At 42.3% G+C, this 21,241-nt stretch overlaps 1 protein-coding gene across 5 annotated transcripts in view; it reads left to right on the forward strand.

The window, feature by feature from the left end:
• Window positions 1-8,128: 8,128 nt before the first annotated feature.
• ALMS1 (ALMS1 centrosome and basal body associated protein) overlaps window positions 8,129-21,241 on the forward strand; it is a 186,013-nt gene continuing 172,900 nt past the window's right edge. For 2 of the 5 annotated variants that reach the window (XM_010593652.3, XM_064268731.1), the window contains exon 1: window positions 8,133-8,515. In XM_010593652.3, coding sequence (XP_010591954.2) covers window positions 8,180-8,515 — 336 coding nt within the window. In that variant the 5' untranslated portion in view covers window positions 8,133-8,179. Of the gene's footprint in view, window positions 8,516-21,241 lie in introns of all 5 variants that reach the window. The other 3 variants (XM_023552780.2, XM_064268732.1, XM_023552778.2) reach the window with 3 other exon arrangements.

Genomic DNA, 21,241 nt, shown 5'->3' on the forward strand with positions numbered 1-21,241 from the left:
CAGAATATTGTATCACATTCACCAATGATTTGCAAACTGCCAGCTTTGAATGAAATCCAGAGCAGAATGCTCTCCAAAGAAAACAGCTCTGTCTTTAGATTCTTATGCCCAAGAAGATCTAATGGTATTTGAAGTATCTGTGTTAGATTGGGATATGATATGGAATTTGTAATTTAAGAATTATGTAAGAATCATCGTGTAGACTTGATAAAGTTTTGGAGCAAAACTGTGCCCACTTAAATGATCAGCAAATAACTGTTTTCTTTTTCGAGAAATAGCTCTTGTCCTGCTACTGAGCTGCAGGGGAGACTACCTACCTGGTCTTTGCCCAGGTGACCGTGAGACTCAAGGTTCTCTTCATGAAATAGGTACTATTTGAACCACTGAGCCATAAAGTCAGAGGTGCCTAGCAGCACCCCATTTCAGGTAGAGTAGGAATATATACCCATGCAGGCCCTGAAGGCACAGAGTCACATGCAGGTATGTGTACAGGTTGTTCCCACTTCCTGTGGGCCTCCTTGTGCCACACTACTGTACCTGCATTAGCCCTTGCCTAAGGCCTCATAGGGAGCTTCCCAGGATAAGCTTCAAGATGGAAACTGAAGCCTAATTTATAGATGGCTCTACAGTCTACATGATATGCTGGCACCAATAGAAAGAGGACCGACCACAGAGAAGGGAAACGTCAGTGTCTACTTTTCCCGGAAGAAGAGATAGCATGAAGTAAGCATCTACACTGATTTCTTGGCTGTGGCTAATGCACTTGGAAGGAACAAGATTGGAGAATTAATGACAAGGATGTTTGAAGGAGAAATATGTGGATGGGTCTCTCTGAATGAGCTCAGGGTGCAAGGCCATCTGTGCCCCGGCAAATGCTCACCAGCAAGTCCTCACTAAAGAAAAGGGTCTTAATAACTGGGTGGATAAATGATCTACCATATGGATGTCTGTCATTTCCCTTCTTAAATATTCCAAAGCATGCTTAGTTGGACACCTGAACAAAGTGGACCAGGTGGCAGCAATTGACACGATACATGAGATCAATAATATGGACTTTCTCTCACGAAATTTGATCTGGCTACCACCACTATTCTGTGCCAACAACAGCATCTAGCTATTAAGCAATCCTCAAGGGAATTAGTGAGTTGAGAACATGGGATCCCTTCTCATCACTGAAGAGAACTATGATTTCTACTCACAGAATAGAAGCTTATTGCATATTCCATGTTGTCCTCACTGATTTATTATATACTAAGTTTATAATGGGAAACTGGTGGCGTAGTGTTTAAGAGTTCAGGTGCTAACCAAAAGGTGGACAGTTTGAATCCACCAGGTGTTCGTTGGAAACCCTATGGGGCAGTTCTACTCTGTCCTACAGGATCAGATACTGTATTTTTCGCAAGTAATGCACCCACACATATAACGCACAGCATAGCTCGCTTCCAAAAATTGTGGCGGGGGGAGGGGTTGCACAGTTGGCAAAAAACATATAACATGCATGTTGTTATTTGTGTAAAAATACAGTATATACACATACAAATATAAAACAAAATTTCTTTCTACATAGGCAATATATTTCATAATTTTTTCTGATTATAAAAATGAACCTATTAATGGATTAACTTAGCCATCAGTGGAAATGACTCAACTAAGGGAAAGTTTGCCTCCAGGAGTCAACTGTAATTTATAATCACCTTCTCCTCCACCCACTCGAGCATCTGGGGATGTACTTCACTTTCTGCTCACCTAATGTCTCAGGAGCCAGCTGGGAGAGGAAATTAGAGGTTCCTCAGTACCTAGACATCTGTATTAGCTCCAGTGAAACCAAATTTATTCTGAATTCTACTCAGAATCTTTTGACCAGCCAATCCAATTCAATTTCCATTCATTTCATTCAATAAAAGTTTTCCAAGCACTTCCTTATATGCCAGACACTGTTTTAGGTGTTAGGCATACAATAGTATGCAAAACAGGTAAAATCCCTTCATGGAGCTTGCCTTCTAGAAGGGAGTGGGCAGAGACAGACAATGAACAAATAAATGTTGGGTGGTGGTGAGTATTAATAAAGCATGGTGAGGGCATGTGTGTGTGTGTGTGTGTGTGTGTTATTAGAGAAGGTCTCTCTGATGAAGTGAGCAGAGACTTTGGGGAAGTATGTTCCAGGCTGTGGGAACAGCAAGTGCAAGGGCTTGGGGGTGAGAGTTTGCTTTCTATGCTGACTGACAGTAAGGAAGCCAGGGTTGTAGGAATGGGGTAAGCAAGCGGGGAGGGCAGGAGTTTGGATCTGGGAGCCAGATCATGTAGGCTCTTGTAGGCCATGGTTAGGGCTTTGGATTTTATTCTGAGAGGCAGAAAGCCCTTGCAGGGTTTTAAAAAGAGACATGAAACACTCTGACTAGTGATTTAACTTGGTCACTCTTGCTTCCCTGTAGAGAATGGTCTACCAGGGAAACCAGTTCCATACCTTTAAGCCTCATTTTCAGCCACAATCCAGAAATGCGAGCCCCTCCTATTTCCTTTCTTTGCAGGACTTTCATCTTCATTCTTCTGCAAGTTTTCCTTTTTAGCTGTTTCTTTTAGAAAGAGAAGGAGGAGAAGGAAGAGAAGGAGAAGAGAGATAACACAACTACAACAAAGGATATGGGGGGCGGCATGACCCCCTTGCTGCCTCTTTTGTTGCCTCTTGGCTCCTAGATGAAGAAAAGACTCTCTCACGAATTGGCAGGTCCGGTCTGAGCAGCCCCTTGGGCCTGTAAGCATGTTAGACATAGGGACGTGGGAATCTGGTCATTTGGGTTGGCTGACTCCAGGTTTTTATATACTCATCTGGGTGCAGTTCTGCTATAGGAAGTGACAGCTAGGAACCTGAACCACTGGTCCCAGCTGTAGGGTGTTTTGTCTAAGGTGTATGGGTGGGTCCCATCCTCCCCATGGGTTTTGACCCATTCTCTGGGCCCCTGCTTTGACAGATGGCTATACAGATAACAGTAATTTTTTCTTTGAGCACATTCCCAGTCCCTAATCTATGCTTCACATTTTAGCTTGTACCCTTTGCCATAATCTTAGGCAGTTTACAAAGTAAACATATTATCTATTTATGTAGCTATTTTTAAACAACATTTGCATAGCACTCCTTGAGTCAGAATTGGAGTCACTACAATGTGTTATGAGTAGTAAAATTATGTACGTGTGTTTCTGACAAGGAATATCCTCAAAAGTTCTCTTTACCATGTCTTTCCCCTATGAGACCTCAAGTATATGTCCTAGTGGCTATTATAAGTCAGGGTTCTCCAGATATATATATGTATATGCATACATACATATACATATATATGTAGGAATTGACTCATATGATTGCAGGGGCTGGCAAGATGGAAATTCATAGGGCAGGCCAGCAAGCTGGAAACAAACTCAGTTAAGAGTTGATGTTGCAGTCTTGAGCCTGAAATTTGTAGGGTGGGCCAGCAGGTTGGGAGCTTAGGATTTCTGTGTTATAGTCAGTGCCTCCAATTGGTTCGTTCAGGTTCCAACCCCTGCTGAGAATTTGCATTTCATGCCATACATACTGAGTCAGAATCTACATTTTAACAAGATCCCCAGGTGATTCTTACGTACAATACATTTTGAGAACCACTGGTCTACTAGTGGTTCTCAGAACTGTTCCCTAACCAGTAGCATTAGCATATCTGGGAAATTGTTAGACATGCAAATTCTCAGCAGGGGTTTGAACTGGAATGAATGGGAATGAGCCCTGGTTACAGTCTTGAGGTAGAATTCTTTCTTCTTTCGGATACCTTAGTTTTTGCCGTTAAAGCTTTCAACTGATTGGATGAGGCCCACCCACATAATTGAGGGTGATCTCCCTTTAAAGTTAATCACATCTACAGAATACCTTCACAGCAACATCTAGACTAGTGTTTGACCAAACAACTGGGTACCATAGCCTAGCCAAAGTGACACGTAAAATTAACCATCACAGTGGCTATGATGGAAGACAGAGTCGAGGGATAAGAAGACACACTGTACTTGGTGTCACTACTCCCCTTTGGTGACTGAAGCTCTCTATTCCTTCACTGAGTACACATTGGCTGGTTTCATCCTTTTCAGAGAAATAGGCATGTTTGAATCTCAGTTTCAGAAGTGAGAGCCAAAACTGAACTCTCGCTAAGGAATAAAGCATGGTAACAATATGGGGAACACAGGGAATAGGAAGAGTCTGAATGACAAGGTATGGGGTTTTAATCCCGCAACAGTGGGTGGCAAATCTGCTGCAAAAGACCTCTTTAAAGTGTTAAAAAAAAAATAAGCAAAGATGTCACTTTAAGGACTAATGTGCGCCTTACCTAAGCCATGGTGTTTTCAATCACCTCATATGCATGCGACAGCTGGACAATGAATAAGACCGAAGAAGAATTAATGCCTTTGAATTACGGTGTTGGTGAAGAACATTGACTATACCATAAACTGCTAGAAGAACGAACAAATCTATCTTGAAAGAAGTTCTGCCAGAATGCTGCTTAGAAGCAAGGATGGCGAGACTTTATCTCACATACTTTGGACATGTTATCAGGAGGGACTAGTTCCTGAAGAAGGACACCATGCTTGGTAGAGGGTCAGCAGAAAAGAGGAAGACCCTCAACGAGATGGATCGGCACAGTGGCTGCAACAATGAGCTCACGCATAACGATTGTGAGGATGGTGCAGGGCCAGGCAGTGTTTTCTTCTGTTGTACACAGGGTAGCTGTGAGTCAGAACCAACTCGACAGCACCTGACAACAACACAATGGGTGGCCAGCCTGCTCTGTGCTCTTAAAGAAACAGAACCCCCAGCACCTGTCCTGTCTCCTTGCAGTAGCACCATCTTTAACACCTACAGCAGCTGCTAGAAGGAAACATCAACAGGTGCCCTTGTTTGGGCACAGAGAGGTTGGTGCCAGGAGGCTGCATTCCCACTTCCTAGCACAGTGTTGGGTACCTAGAAAACTCTCAATAAACCTTTGATGGGTAGGTACTGTGCTTCTGAGGAGAAACCAGAACTCTGGTAACTGGAATGCATCCCACTCACAGTAAGCTTAAAATTGGCATGGAACTTACATAGGAGTTACTGCCTTTAGTTTAATGTGTCAGTACTCTCCTGCCCAAGAACACCAGGGACATACCTATAGTTGAAGTTGGTTTTATTATCCATTACAACAAGGGAGAACACACACCATGGGAAATTATAGGATATCTCAGTAAGAGGATGTTAGGACTTACAGGATTTGGGTTTGCGTTAGCTGATTTTGAGGAAGATTCAAGGAAATTCAAGGAAGCAGGACCTTTTTCTGAATTTGGATGCTGTCAGGAAAAGGGAGTAATTTTAGAATCTAATATCTTCATGAATGTTATCTTGACGGAGGGAAGCTAAGTCTGTAACTGGTAAAAAAAAAAAAAAAAAAGAAAGCAGCAGTTTCTCAAATTAGCTGGAAGAGGGGGATGTTTGGTATATGTTTGCAGTTTACATGGTAACCTTGCCTTTTTCTGTACTTAGTCAAGATTAGGAAGTGGTCCTGGTTTTTGTCTAGCTGGAAGAACACCATGCACAACTGTGAACGTCAGGCTAATTCCTGACAACACTGAGGCTTAGTTATTAATCTCAGGTCAGTTCCTAGATGCCAGAGGTTGATTTTCTCAGTCCTTCTCTTTTGGTCAAGGGTAGACAAAGTCAGGCCCCAGGACGTTAATCAGTGATATTTAGATTTCACTATTGCTGAGATTATGTCGATCCAGAGAATGTAGTCTGTAATTGGACTAGGGTTAATCCTTTCTTCACCCTCTGTCATAGCATGGGATGTTGAATCATATAATGTGACAATGTCTGTGCAGTAACATTTAGGACTCTGGAAGGGATACGCTGGCCAACTGCAAAAAAGTAATTACCGGAAAGAAAATGATTCTTTACCTTTGTAATACGTCTCGAAGGCAGGAGTCCAGATTATAAACCCCAGCAACGAAAACATGCCCTAGAATCCAGCTGGGTCTGTTCTAAAGAGCAAGGTGGCTTTTTCTTTTAGCTTAAACAACAATAACCTGAGTGTACTCAGTTCCTTTCAGAGGTGTTCAAAGAAGCCCTGAGATTTGGGGCTTCAGTCCACGTCCAACTTTACAGTTGCCAGGATTGCATCACTGGCAGGTAGGACATGAATCCTTGGCAAACAAATAAATAAATAGCTGCCCTTGAGTCGGTTCTGACTCATGATGACCCCATGTGTGTCAAAGTAGAATGGTGTTCCATGGGGTTTTCACTGGCTGATTTTTTGGAAGTAGCTCCTCAGGTCTTTCTTCCGAGGTACCTCTGAGTGGATTTGAATTTCCAATTTCTTATTTAGCAGTCAAGCATGTTAACCGTTTGCACCACCCAGAAACTGCATCCTTGGTGATACCTACCCCCAAAATTATTCCACCACTGAGGAGCCCTGGTGGTATAGTGGTTAAGAGCTCAGCTGCTAACCTGAAGGTCAGCAGTTCAAATCCACCAGCCACTCCTTGGAAACCCTATGGGGCAATTCTGCTCTGTCCTATAGGGTCGCTATGAATCGGAACCTACTCCATGGCATCTAACAACAACAGTTGGTTCAATATCATTGTTAATTTACCTCCGTCATTAAATTTACCAGTAAATCCTTCACACTGATTACCTCTCTCCCTTAGGAGTCCCTGGGTGGTGCAAGTGGTTAAGTGCTGGGCTACTACCCAAAAGGTTGATAGTTTGAATCCACCCAGAGGGACCTTGGAAGACAGGTCTAGTGATCTGCTTCCCAAAGGTCACAACCATGAAAACCCTATGGAACACAGTTCTACGGTGACACACACAGGGTCCCCATGAGTCGAGGGCAACTTGTATAGTATATTGTATAATCCATTAAAAACCCATTGCTGTCTAGTTGATTCCATCCCACAGTGACCAGTAGGATAGATTAGAACTGCCCCATATGGTTTCCTAAGAGCAGCGGGTGGATTCGAACTGCTTACCTTTTGGTTAGCAGCCAATCTCTTAACCACTGTGCCACCAGGGCCATGCATATGACATTGTATATCATTATAAATATTTGCTCTCTTATTCTTTGTCAGCTGGTAGGCCCATGACAGGGCATTTTTAGTGGACTTATAGAAAACCTGGGATTGCATATTGATTCAGCCACTTAGTACGTAACAGACTTTGGGCAAATTACTCTTCTGAGTCTCATATTCTTCCAACACGAAACTGTAATAATACTTGTCTCACAGAACTATGAGTATTTAATGAGTTACTGTATAATAATCAACTAATAGCTACCAGTAAATCATTCACATTGACTATCTCCTTTAATGATCACAACCATCCTATGCAATGGAGCCCTGGTGGTGCAGTGGTTAAGAGCTACAGCTGCTAACCAAAAGGTAGGCAGCTTGAATCCACCAAGCTGCACCTTGGGAACCTTGTGGGGGCAGTTCTACTCTGTTCTATAAGGTCTCTATCAGTCAGAATTGACTCGATGGCAACTAGTCTGATTTTGTTTTTAATCTTGTGCGATAGGCCTATTCTGATTTTATAGAGGTTCACAGTCAAACCGCTAAGGGGCGATGAAAGGATTTAAACTCGGATCTTTCCAATGCCAGCCCTCAGTTCTTAAGCCCTCTGAACTTACCCACTGTTAAGTTCAAGCGCCCACCATACGGTCTGTCAAATAGTAGGCACTAAACCTTTAAAAATGTATAATTTGCAAGTTTGATTATAATGGGTTCGTCCTAGGAGCTGATCTCCCCTCGGTGCAGGGGCAAAACTCAGTTTTGGCCAGCCCAGCCAAGGCGCAGATTCTCCTCTTCTGTGCCCTCCTCACCCCGGGAGGAGCCCGGTCTGGGTTTATTGTGAGCTTACAGTACTGTGAACGAGGTCCCAGCTAGTGACGGGGCGAGGCGGTGGCGTCGCGGGTCGCGAACCCCTACCTCGGACCCTCCCGCCCTCTTCGCGGGGCGTCCTTAGCAACGCGCGCGCTCACTCCCCGCCCCGCCCCGTCCGGGCGGCGCGGCGCGCTGCGCGAGGCGGCGGCGGTCATTGCGCCTGCGCGCGACCGCAACCGCCAGTAGACTCTCTTCCCCTCCTTTTCTTCGCCCCTCCCCTCTCCTCCTCCTCCTCAGCCGCCTGGAGCGAGACACCAATATGGAGCCCGAGGACTTGCCTTGGCCGGGCGAGCTGGAGGAGGAGGAGGAGGAGGAGGAGGAGGAGGAGGAGGAGGAGGAGGAGGAGGAGGAGAAGGAGAAGGAGGAGCCGGAGGACGAGGTCGTGATGGTGGAGGAGGTGGAGGGTGAGGAAGAGCCAGAGGGTGAGGAAGAGCTGGAGTTGGACCCCGATTTTAATTACGAGTTACAGCGCGGGGAGAGCACGGACGGAGAGGAGGACGAGGACGAAGAGGCAAAGGCCTGGCTCCAGGCGCCCCCCGCCCGAGTCTCGCCCCCGTGGCGCCACTACCCGGAGGGCGAGAGGGCCTGCGCGGAGGTGAGCGGGCCGGGAGACGTGCGGGGCCGCCGTCGGGGCCGGGGTGGAGGTCGCCCCGAGCGCCCACCTGCCCTCTGCCTGGACTGCTGCTTTCTGCGCCCCCGGGAGGCGGGCTGGGTGTGTGCCTCAAGACGAGACGGTCTGGCTCTCTCTCTGCCTGTCAAGGTGCCTGACAGACAGTAGGCGCGCCTTAAAAAAAAATTAAAGGCTTCTAGGGGGTAGCCGCACCTCCTGCGCTCCCCTTCCGGCAGAGACGCGTTTCCGCCCCTTGAGTGGGTCCGGGGCCTTTTGGACAACACCAGGTGTTCCGAGGAACCTATATTCCCAGTGTGTGTAGTTAGAAGCGCTTTTGGGAGGAGGTGGGGCTTGTCGTGCCCTTGCAGGAGGGTAAAAGCGCGGTGTGGGAGTGGAGAGAGTGGTTGCCCAGGAACTATCTTGTTGGGGAGACAATTAGGAGATTAGTTTGAAACGCAGGACTCATCCCGAGGGAGTAGTGAGGATGATCAGTTAGTCTCGAGAGGCTCACCACCGATTGTGCTTCTCTGTACCCTCGTTAGTAGCAATAAACGGATCGCCAGCCGGTAGGAGGGACTTAGAATACATTAGGTTTATGATTCACGTCCAAACATTCAGGAAAACTAGAAAACACAAGGTAGCACACAATGGAGAAAGAGCTGATTTTTATGGTTAGTCTGTGAACATCATTTTGGAAATAGTTCTGCATTTAATTTATTGCTTTTCAAGGAGAGAGAGAGGAAAAAAAAAAAAAAAGCTTGCTGTGTAAGTCGGATGCCAAATCATCAGTCTTTAAGGTTTCTGCCCTGCAAGGTGCATTGTGGGGACAAAAAGAAGCCTAAGGTTTCTAGTCTAGGATTCCTTCTTGAGACAAGATATAAGTAGTGAAGAGTGAAACAATTGAAAAGACAGAGAAAAGAGTATAGATCTGTGCTATTCAATACAGTAGCCACTAGCCATTGGTGGTTCTTAAGTTTAAATTTAATTAATTAAAATTAAAAAATTCAGTGCCTCCATGTTTAACCACTTTTCAAGTGCTCAGTAGCCACACTTAGCTTGTTGTTGTTAGGTGCCATTGAGTTGGTTCTGACTCATAGCAACTCTGTGTACAACAGAACGGAAACACTGCTAGGTCCTGCGCCATCCTCACAATCATTGTTATGCTTGAGCCCATTGTTGCAGCCACTGTGTCAATCCATCTCATTTAGGGTCTTCCTCTTTTTTGCAGACCCTCTACTTTACCAAGCATGATGTCCTTCTCCAGGGGCTGGTCCCTCCTGACAACATGTCTAAAGTATATGAGACCTAGCCTTGACATCCTTGCTTGTAAAGAGCATTCTGGCTGTACTTCTTCCAAGACAGATTTGTTCATTCTTTTGGCAGTCCATGGTATACTCAATATTCGTCTCCAGCACCACATTTCTAAGGTGTCAGTTTTTCTTCGGTCCTCTTTATTCATCGTCCAGCTTTCACATGCGTACAAGGTGATTGAAAACACTATGGCTTGGGTCAGGCGCACCTTAGTCTTCAGGGTGACATCTTTGCTTTTCAACACTTTAAAGAGGTCTTTTGCAGCAGATTTTCCCAATGCGGTACATCTTTTGATTTCTTGACTGCTGCTTCCATGGCTGTTGACTGTGGATCCAAGTAAAATGAAATCCTTGACAACTTCAATCTTTTCTCCGTTTATCATGATGTTGCTCATTGGTCCAGTTGTGAGGATTTTTATTTTCTTTATGTTGAGGTGTAATCCATACTGAAGGCTGTGGTCTTTGATCTTCATCAGTAAGTGCTTTAAGTCCTCTTTGCCTTCAGCAGGCAAGGTTGTGTCTGTCTTCTGCGTAACGCAGGTTGTTAATGAGCCTTCCTCCAATTCTGATGCCTTGTTCTTCTTCATATAGTCCAGTTTCTTGGATTATTTGCTCTGCATGTAGATTGAATAAGTATGGTGAAAGAGTACAACCCTGTTGCAAACCTTTTCTGACTTTAAGCCACGCAGTATCCCCATAGTGTATAATCCTTTTGCAGGATTTGTATTGGTACTATTTTGTTGAGGATTTTTGCATCTTTATGCATAAGAGATATTAGTCTGTAATTTTCTCGTGATCTTTTTATTTGGTTTTGGTAGCAGAGTAATAACCAAACCAGTTTCCATTGAGTCAGTTCCGACTCATGGTGACCCCATGTATGTCAGAGTAAGAACTGTGCCCCGTAGGGTTTTCAGTGGCTGATTTTTTAGAAGTAGATCACTAGGACTTTCTTTCAGGGCACCTGTAGGTGAACTCAAACCCTGAACTTTTTGGTTAACAGCTGAGCTCTTTAACCTGCACCACTCAGGAACTCCAGTCAGAATAAAACTGGCTTCATAAAATGACTTTGGAATTGTTCTTTTGTCTTAGTCTCCTAGGGCTGCCATAAGAAAATACCACAAAGTAGATGACTTAAAGAACAGAAATTTATTGTCGTAGGGTTTTGGAGGCTAGAAGTCCAAATAAGAGTAACCGATCTAGTAGCCCCCAGTATTCCTCCGCATTCCTTGGTTTTCCTTGGCTTGCAGATGGTTCCTCAGGTGACCTCTTCTTCCTGTGTCTGTGACTGTACTTTCTTTTATAAGACATCATTCAAAAGGGATTAGGTTTCTGACCTGCCCTGCTCCAGTATGACCTCATTATCATAACAAATGAAAAACCGTGTTTTCTAACAGGGTCACATTCGCTGATAACAGGGGTAAGGACTTCATATTATTTTGGGGGGACACAATTCAATTCGCAACACTTCTATATATTGGAAGTTTGTGAGTGATTGGTACTTTTTAAATATTTGGTAGAATTCACGAATGAAGCCATCTAGACCTTGGCTTTTCTTTGTGGGTGGCTTTTTAATCCAAATTCAATCTCTTCACTTGTTATAGGCCTATGCAGAGTGTATTTTTTCCAGTCATTTTCTATAGTTTTTGTCTTTCTAAACCCATTGCAGTCGAGTTGATTCTGACTCATGGTGACTCTATAGGACAGGGTAGAACTGCCTCATAGGGTTTCCAAGGAGCGGCTGGTGAATGAGAACTGCCTTCCTTTTGGTTAGCAGCCAAGTCCTTAACCCCTGCGCTACCAGGGCTACTGAAGGCTAGCCAAAAGATTGGCAGTTTGAAACCACTAGCAGCTTCGTGGGAGAAAGAGGTGGCAGTCTGCTTCTGTAGAGTTTTACAGCCTTGGAAACTCTGTGGGGTCGCTCTGAGTCAGAATCAACTCCATGGCAGTGGGTTTGGTTTTGGTGTCTTTCCAGGAATTTGTTTCGTCTTAGTTATCCAATTTCTTGGCATACAATTGTTCATAGTATTCTTTCTTTTTAAATAATTTTATTTATTTTGTTGTCAGTTTTGAGAATATAACAGCGAAACATACACCAGTTTCTACGTGTTCAATTTAGTCACACTCATTATGTTCTTCGAGCTATGCAACCATTCTCACCCTCCTTTTCCAAGTTGCTTCTCCTCCGTTAACATAAACTCTCTTCTCCTTGAGGCTCCTATCTGATCTTTGGAGTTGCTGTTGTCAGTTCGATCTCATGTAGCTAGATAGTTCTTAAAAGAAGACAATGCTCAGGGCAGACATTCTTTACTAGTTAAGCTAAACTATTGTTTGGTTTTAAGAAGACCTCAGGGAATATTTTTGCTTTAAGTTTGAAAGATTATCTCAGGGTAATAGTTTCAGGGGTTCATCCACCCTCCATAGCTCCGGGAGAATTTGAAATTCTGTTCTGTATTTTCTCGCTTTTGATCAGGATTCTTCTATGGAATCTTTGATCAAAATGTTCAGTAATGGTAGCTGGGCACCATCCAGTTCTTCTGGTCTCATGGCAAAGGAGACAGTTGTTCATGGAGGCAATTAGCCACACATGACATCCTCCTCCTATTCCTGATTCCCCTTCCTCTGTTGCTTAAGGTGAATAGTGACCAATTATTGTGCCTTGGATGGCCACTTGCAAGCTTTTAAGTCCTCAGGCACCACACAACAAACTAGGAGGTAGAACAGAAGGACTAAACATATTATTAGGCCAATTAACTGGGATGTCCCATGAAACCATGACCCTAAACGTCCAAACCAAGAAACCAAATCCCATGAGGTATTTGGTTGTACATAAGCAGCCTCAGCAGCTACTCTTTTTTTTTTGTCATTGCTGTAGATATACCTATCACACAACTTTTCCTAGCTCTACTATTTAGAGGTGTAGAACTTACTGACAGCAATAATAATTGACTGTGCAACCCTACCCTTGATAGATACAATTTTTCCATTACAGTGAACCCTCCTTTTCCTCTTCCTTCCTGCCCATAGTAACCCTTAATAAACTTTGGTCTCTACACATTCGCCTTTTCTTTTTATATAAGTGAGGTCATATAGTATTTTTCCTTTTGTGATTGGCTTGTTTAGCTCAGCATAAGGTCTTCAGTCTTTATCTATACTGTAGCGTGTACCAAGACTTCCATTTTTCCTACTAGTTGAGTAGTATTCCATTGTGTATATGTACCACATTTCATTTATCCAGTCATCTGTTGATGGGCATTTAGGTTGTTTCTACCTTTTGGCTATTGTGAATAGTGCTGCAATGAACATTGATATACATGTCTCTTTTTGGGTCTCTGCTTTTGAATCTTTTGGGTATATACCTAGGAGTGGAATTGCTGGGTCATGTGGTAGTTCTATCAGTTTTTTTTTGAGGAATCACCACACTGTTTTCCACAATGGCTGTACCATTTTGCATTCCCACCAGCAATGGATAAGGGTTCCAATTTTTCCCCATCCTTGCCAACATTTATTTTCTGTTTTATTAATCTTAGCCATCCTAGTGGGAGTGAAATGGCATCTCATTGTGGTTTTGATTTGCATCTCTCTCATGGCTAATCATGCTAAGCATCTTTTTATGTGTCTGGTGGCCATTTGAATGTCCTCTTTGGTGAAGTGTATACTCAAGTCCTTTGCCAATTTTATGATTGAGTTGTCTTTTTGTTGTTGATTTGTCAAAGTTTTATATATATTTTAGTTATTAGATTCTTGTTGGATATATGGTTTCCAAAGATATTCTCCCAGTCAGTAGCTTGTCTTTTACTTATTTGGTAGTTTTTTTTCACCCTGGATTTCACATGTCCATTCAACCAGTTCCTGTCCCTTTCTGCCTTCCCACCTCGCCTCCAGATAGGCACTTCCCATTTAGTCTCATGTATCTCCTTGAGCTAAGAAGCACACTCCTCACAAGTATCATTTTATGTCTTATAGTTCAGTCTAGTCTTTGAAGAGTTGGCTTCAGGAGTGGTTTTCATTTTGCGCTAACAGAGAGTCCGAGAGGCATGTCGTCCGGGTTCCCTCCGGTTTCAGTCAGACCATTAAGTCTGGTCTTTTTACTAGAATTTGGGTTCTGCACCCACTGTTCTCTTGCTTTATCAGGGACTCTCTGTTGTGTTCCCTGTCAGGGCAGTCATTGGTGGCAGCCAGGCACCATCTAGTTTTTCCGGTCTCAGGCTGATGGAGTCTCTTGTTTATATGGCCCTTTCTGTCTCTTGGGCAAATATTTTCCTTATGTCTTTGGTGTTCTTCATTCGCCTTTCCTCCGGTAGGTTGAGACCAATTGATGGGTCTTATATGGCTACTTGCTAGCATTTAAGACCCCAGACACCACTCACAAAGTGGGATGCAGAACATTTTCTTAATAAACTGTTATGCCAGTTGGCCGATACGTCCACTGAAACCATGGTCCCCAGACCCGCATTCCTGCTGCTCTGTCCCTCTAAGTGTTTGCTTGTATTCAGGAAACTTCTTAGCCTTTGGTTTGGTCCAGTTTTGCTGACTTCCCCTGTATTGTGTTTTGTCCTTCCCTTCACCCAAGATAATTCTTGTCTACTGTCTAGTTAGTAAATACTTCTCTCCCTCCCTCCCCACTCTCGTAACCATCAAAGAATGTTTTCTTCTCTGTTTAAACCTTTTCTTGAGTTCTTAAAATAGTGGTTTCATACAGTATTTGTCCTTTTGTGATTGACTAATTTCACTCAGTATAATGCCCTCCAGATTCATCCATGTTATGAGATGTTTTACGGATTCATCCTTGTTCTTTATTGTTGCATAGTATTCCATTTTGTGAATATACCATAATTTATTTATCCATTCATCAGTTGGTGGGCACCTAGGTTGTTTCCATCTTTTTGCTATTTTGAGCTGCAGTGAACATGGGTGTGCATATATCTATTCGTGTGAGGGCTCTTATCTCTCTAGGATGTATTCCAAGGAGTGGGATTGCTGGATCGAATGGTAGTTCTGTTTCTAGCTTTTTAAGGAAGTGCCAAATTGATTTCCAAAGTGGTTGTACCATTTTACATTCCTTCCAGCAGTGTGTAAGTGTTTCAGTCTCTCCATAACCTCTGCAACATTCGCTATTTTGTGTTTTTTGGATTAATGCCAGCCTTGTTGGGGTAGGATGGTACCTAATTGTAATTTTGATTTGCATTTCTCTAATGGCTAATGATCGTGAGCATTTCCTCATGTATCTGTTAGCTGCCTGAATGTCTTCTTTGGTGAAGTGCCTGTTTACATCCTCTGCCGATTTTTTAATTGGGTTATTTGCCTTTTTGTTGTTGAGGTTTTGCAGCATCATGTAGATTTTCGAGGTTAGACCCTGATCGGATTTGTTGTAGCCAAAAATTTTTTCCCATTCTGTAGGTTGTCTTTTTACTCTTTGGGTGAAGTCTTTTGATGAGCTTGTGTGTGATTTTTAGGAGCTCCCAATTACTAGTTTCTCTTCTAGTGTTTGTACATTGTTGGTTTATGGTTTGTATTCTGTTTATACCATGTATTAGGGTTCTTAGCATTGTCTCTATTTTTTCATCCGTGATCTTTGTTGTTTTATGTTTAGGTCTTTGATCCATTTTGAGTTAGTTTTTGCACATGGTGTGAGGTATGGGTCTTGTTTCATATTTTTTATTTTATTGTTTATCGTGCTTTAAGTGAGATGGAAACCCTGGTGGCATAGTGGTTAAGTGCTACGGCTGCTAACCAAAGGATAGGCTGTTCGAATCCACCAAGCGCTCCTTGGAAAATCTATGGGGCAAGTTCTACCCTGTCCTATAGGGTCGCTATGAGTCGGAATCAACTCGACCACACTGGGGTTGGTTGGTTGGTTGGTTGAAGTGAGAGTTTACAATTCAAGTCAGTTTCTCTTAAAAACTTACACACACCTACAATGTGAAAGCACACTACTTCTCTCCACCGTGTATTTTCTGTGTCCATTCAACCAACTCCTTTCCCGCTCTGCCTTCTCATTTCGCCCCCAGACAGGAGCTGCCCATATGAACATAGCCTCATATGTCTACTTGAGCTAAGAAGCACACTCCTCACCAGAATCATTTTATGTCTTATAATCCAGTCTAATCTTTCTCTGAAGAGTTGGCTTCACGAATGGTTTTAGTTCTGGATTAACAGAGAGAGAGTCTGGGGGCCATGACCTCTGGGGTCCCTTCAGGCTCAATCAGACAAAGTCTGGTCTTTGTACTAGAATTTGAGTTCTGCATCCCACTTTCCTCCAGCTCCATCAGGGATTCTCTGTTGTGTTCCCTGTCAGGGCAATCATTGGTGGTAGCCAGGTACCATCTAATTCTTCTGGTCTCAGGCTGATGGAGTCTCTGGTTTATGTGGCCCTTTCTTTCCCTTGGGCTCATATTTTTCTTATGTCTTTGGTGTTCTTCATTCTCCTTTACTCCAGGTGGGTTGAGACCAATTAATGAATTTTATGGCTGCTTGCTAGCTTTTAAGACCCCAGATGCCACTTACCAAAGTGGGATACAGAACGTTTTCCCAATATACTTTGTTATGCCAGTTGACCCAGAAGTCCCCTGAAACCATGGTTCCCAGACCCCTGCACCTGCTTTTCTGTGCCCTGAAGTATTTGGTTGTATTCAGGAAACTTCTTAGCTTTTGGAGTAGTCCAGTTGTGCTGACTTACCAGGTATCGCATGTTGTCCTTCCCTTCACCTAAAATAATTTTTGTCTACTATCTAATTAGCGGATACCCCCTCTCTCCTTCCCCACCGTCATAACCATCAAAGAATGTTTTCTTCTGTGTTTAAACCTTTTCTTGAGTTTTTATAGTTAGTGGTCTCATACAATATTTGTCCTTTTGTGCCTAATTTCACTCAGCGTAACGCTTTCCAGGTTCTTCCATGTTATGAGATGTTTCACAGATTCATCCTTGTTCTTTATTGTTGTGTAATATTCCATCGTGTGAATATACCATAATTTGTTTATCCGTTCTTCCAGTGATGGGCATCTTGGTTTTTTCCATCTTTTTGTTATTGTAAACAGTGCTGCAGTGAACATGGGTGTGCATATATTTGTGTGAGGGCTCTTATGTCTCTAGGGTATATTCCAAGGAGTGGGGTTGCTGGGTCATGTGGTATTTCTATTTCTAGCTTTTTAAGGAAGTGCCAAATAAATTTCCAAAGTGATTGTAGCATTTTACATTCCCACCAGTGGTGTATAAGTGTTGCAGTCTCTCCACAACCTCTCCAACATTTATTATTTTGTGTTTTATGGATTAACGCTTGCCCCGTTGGGGTGAGATGGTATCTCATTGCAGGTTTGATTTGCATTTCTCTAATGGCTAATGATTGTGAGCATTTGAATGTCTTCTTTGGCGAAGTGCCTGTTCATATCCTTTGCCCATTTTTTAATTGGGTTACTTGTCTTTTTGTTGTTGAGGTTTTGCAGTTTCTTGTAGATTTTAGAGATTAGACCCTGATGAGATTTGTTGTAGCCACACACATTTTTTTTCCCAGACTGCAGGTTCTCTGTTTACTCTTTAAAAAAAAATTTTTTTTTAATTTTTATTGTGCTTTAAGTGAAAGTTTACAAATCAAGTCAGTCTCTCACATATAAACCTATATACACCTTACTACATACTCCCACTTACTCTCCCCCTCATGAGTCAGCCCGCTCCCTCCTTCCAGTCTCTCCTTTTGTGACTGTTTTGCCAGTTTCTAATCCCTTCTACCCTCCAATCTCCCCTCCAGACAGGAGATGCCAACATAGTCTCAAGTGTCCACCTGATGCAAGTAGCTCATTCCTCATCAGCATCTCTCTCCAACCCATTGTCCAGTCCAATCCATGTTTGACGAGTTGGCTTCAGGAATGGTTCCTGTCCTGGGCCAGCAGAAAGTTTGGGGACCATGACCGCCAGGATTCTTCTAGTCTCAGTCAGACCATTAAGTCTGGTCTTTTTATGAGAATTTGGGGTCTGCGGTTTTTTTTTTTTTTTTATCCCACTGTTCTCCTGCTCCCTCAGGCATTCTCTGTTGTGCTCCCTGTCAGGGCAGTCATCGGTTGTGGCCGGGCGCCATCTAGTTCTTCTGGTCTCAGGATGATGTAGTCTCTAGTTCATGTAACCGTTTCTGTCTCTTAGGTTCATTATTACCTTGTGACCTTGGTGTTCTTCATTCTCCTTTGATCAGGTGGGTTGAGACTCATTGATGCATCTTTGATAGCAGCTTGTTAGCGTTTAAGACCCCAGATGCCACACTTCAAAGTGGGATGCAGAATGTTTTCTTAATTGAATTTATTTTTCCAATTGACTTAGATGTCCCCTGAAGCCTTAGTCCCCAAACCCCCGCCCTTGCTCCGCTGACCTTCAAAGCATTCAGTTTATTCAGGAAACTTACTTGCTTTTGGTCCAGTCGAGCTGACCTTCCCTGTATTGAGTATTGTCCTTCCCTTCACCTGAAGTAGTTCGTATCTACTATCTAATCAGTAAATAACCCTCTCCCACCCTCCCTCCCTCCCCCCTCTCGTAACCAGAAAAGAATGTGTTCTTCTCAGTTTAAACTGTTTCTCAAGATCTTATAATAGTGGTCTTATACAATATTTGTCCTTTTGCCTCTGACTAATTTCACTCAGCATAATGCCTTACAGGTTCCTCCATGTTACGAAATGTTTCACAGATTCATCACTGTTCTTTATTGATGCGTAGTATTCTATTGTGTGAATATACCGTAATTTATTTATCCATTTGTCCGTTGATGGACACCTTGGTTGCTTCCATCTTTTTGCTATTGTAAACAGAGCTGCAATAAACATGGGTGTGCATATATCTGTTTGTGTAAAAGCTCTAATTTCTCTAGGGTATATTTCGAGGAGTGGGATTTCTGGGTCGTATGGTAGTTCTATTTCTAGCTTTTTAAGGAAACGCTAGATCGATTTCCAGTGTGGTTATACCATTTGACATTTCCACTAGCAGTGTATAAGTGTTCCAATCTCTCCATAGCCTCTCCAACATTTATTATTTTTTGAATTCATGCCAGCCTTGTTGGAGTGAGATGAAATCTCATTGTAGTTTTAATTTGCATTTCTCTAATGGCTAATGACTGAGAGCATTTCCTCATGTATCTGTTAGCCATCTGAATATCTTCTTCAGTGAAGTGCGTGTCATATCCTTTGCTCAATTTTTAATTGGGTTGTTGTTGGTGTAGAGGAATCCACCTGATTTTTGTATATTAAGCTTGTATTCTGATACTTTGCTGACATCTTTTGTTGGTTCCAGTAGTTTTTTTTGTGTGTGTGTGGATTCCTTGGGGTTTTCTGCATATAAGATCATGTCATCTGCAAATAGAGTTATTTTTACTTCTTCCTTACCAATTTGGATGCCCTTTATTTCTTTTTCTAGTCTATTTCCTCTGGCTAGGACCCCCAGCACAATGTTGAATAAGAGTGGTGATAAAGGGCATCCTTGTCTGGTTCCAGTTCTCAAGGGGAATGCTTTCAGACTCCCTCCATTTAGGATGATGTTGGCTGTTCGCTTTGTATAAATGCCCTTTGTAGTGTTTTTCTATTTTATATTTCATTTTATTCTGCTCTAATTTTTATTATTTCCTTTCCTCTGTTACCTGAGGGTTTCTTTTGTTGCTCTCTTTCTATTCCATCAAGTTGTAGGGATAATTCTTTGATTTTGCCCTTTCTTCTTTTTGGATTGATGTAAATTGACTTCTGAGCACCGCTCGAGCTGTGTTCCAAAAGTTCTGATAGGAAGCGATTTCATTCTCATTGGATTCTATGAATTTCTTTATTCCATCCTTAATGTCTTCTATAACCCAGTCGTTTTTGAGCAAGGTGTTGTTCAGTTTCCATGTGTTTGATTTCTTTTCCCTGCTTTTTCTGTCATGGATTTCTACTTTTATGGCTTTGTAGTCAGAGAAGATACTTTGTAATATTTTGATGTTTTAGATTCTGTTAAGGCTTTCCTTATGACCTAATATGTGGTCTCTTCTAGGGAATGTTCCATGTGTGTTGGAAAAGAAAGTAGACTTGGCTGCTTGTTGGGTGGAGTGTTCTGTATATGTCTACGAGGTCAAGTTGGTCAGTTTTGGCATTTAGCTCTTCTGTGTCTTTATTGAGCTTCTTTCTGGATGTTCTGTCCTTCACTGAAAGCGGTGTGTTTTAGTCTGTTTAGTTTAGTGTGTTTTAGTGTGTTTTATTGTGGAGCTCTCTCTTTTCAATGCTATTAGAGTTTGTTTTATGTATCTTGAAGCCCTGTTGTTGGGTGCATAAATATTTAATATGATTATATCCTCCTGGCAGATTGTTCCTTTAATCTTTATACAGTGTCCTTCCTTATCCTTTGTGGTGGAATTAACCTTAAAGTCTATTTTGTCAGAGATTAATATTGCCACTCCTGCTCTTTTTTGATTGTTGTTTTCTTGATATATATATTTTTCCATCCTTTGAGTTTCAGTTTGTGTTTTTAAGTCTAAGGTATGTCTCTTGTAGGCAGCATATAGACCGATTGTGTTTTTTTAATCTATTTTGCCGCTCTCTCTTTATTGGTACATTTAGTCCATTTACATTCAGTGTAATTATTGATAGGTATGAGCTTTTTTTAGTGCTGCCATTTTGATGTCTTTTTTTGTGTGTTGTTGACTATTTCTTTTTTCCACTTAATTTTTTGTGCTGAGTAGTTTTTCTTCATGTATTATCTTTTTTGTCTTCTTCATTGTTGATTTTGTTTTTCCTGAGTCTTTGTTTTTCTTGTTATTTATTTTGATGTGTAGGATTGTTAGACTCCTTTTTGGTTACCTTATTATTTACCCCTATTTTTTTAAGTTTAAACCAAACTTTTATCTCTTTATATCGTCTTGACTTCCTCTCCATATGAAAGATCTGTGACTACATTTTTTTAGTCCCCCTTTATTGATTTAATTTTCTCATCCTTTATATAATGATATTGCTGTTTCACTGCTTTGAGCATTTTTTTTAATCTTGATTTATTTTTGTGGTTTCCCTATCTGGGTTGCTCTCTGGTTGCTCTGTCCCATGTCTAGTCTTGGGTTGTTGTCTGTTGTTATTGATTCTCTAAGCAGAGGACTCTCTTTAGAATTTCTTGTAGTTTTGGTTTGGTTTTTGCAAATTACCTAAACTTCTGTTTATCTGGAAATTTTTTTCATTCAAGGCTTTGTATATGTCATCCATTGCCTTCTTGCCTGCATGGTTTTTGCTGAGTAGTCCAAGCTTATTCTTATTAACTCTCTTTTGTAGGTGATCTTCGTTTATCCCTCGCTGCTCTTAAAATTCTCTCTTTATCTTTGGTTTTGGCAAGTTTGAGTATAATTTGTCTTGGTGACTTTTGGGATCTACCTTGTGTGGGGTTCGTTGAGCATCTTGGATAGATGTCTTCTCATCTTTC

This window comes from Loxodonta africana, chromosome 15 (genome assembly GCF_030014295.1).
Source record: "Loxodonta africana isolate mLoxAfr1 chromosome 15, mLoxAfr1.hap2, whole genome shotgun sequence".
NCBI lineage: Eukaryota > Metazoa > Chordata > Mammalia > Proboscidea > Elephantidae > Loxodonta > Loxodonta africana.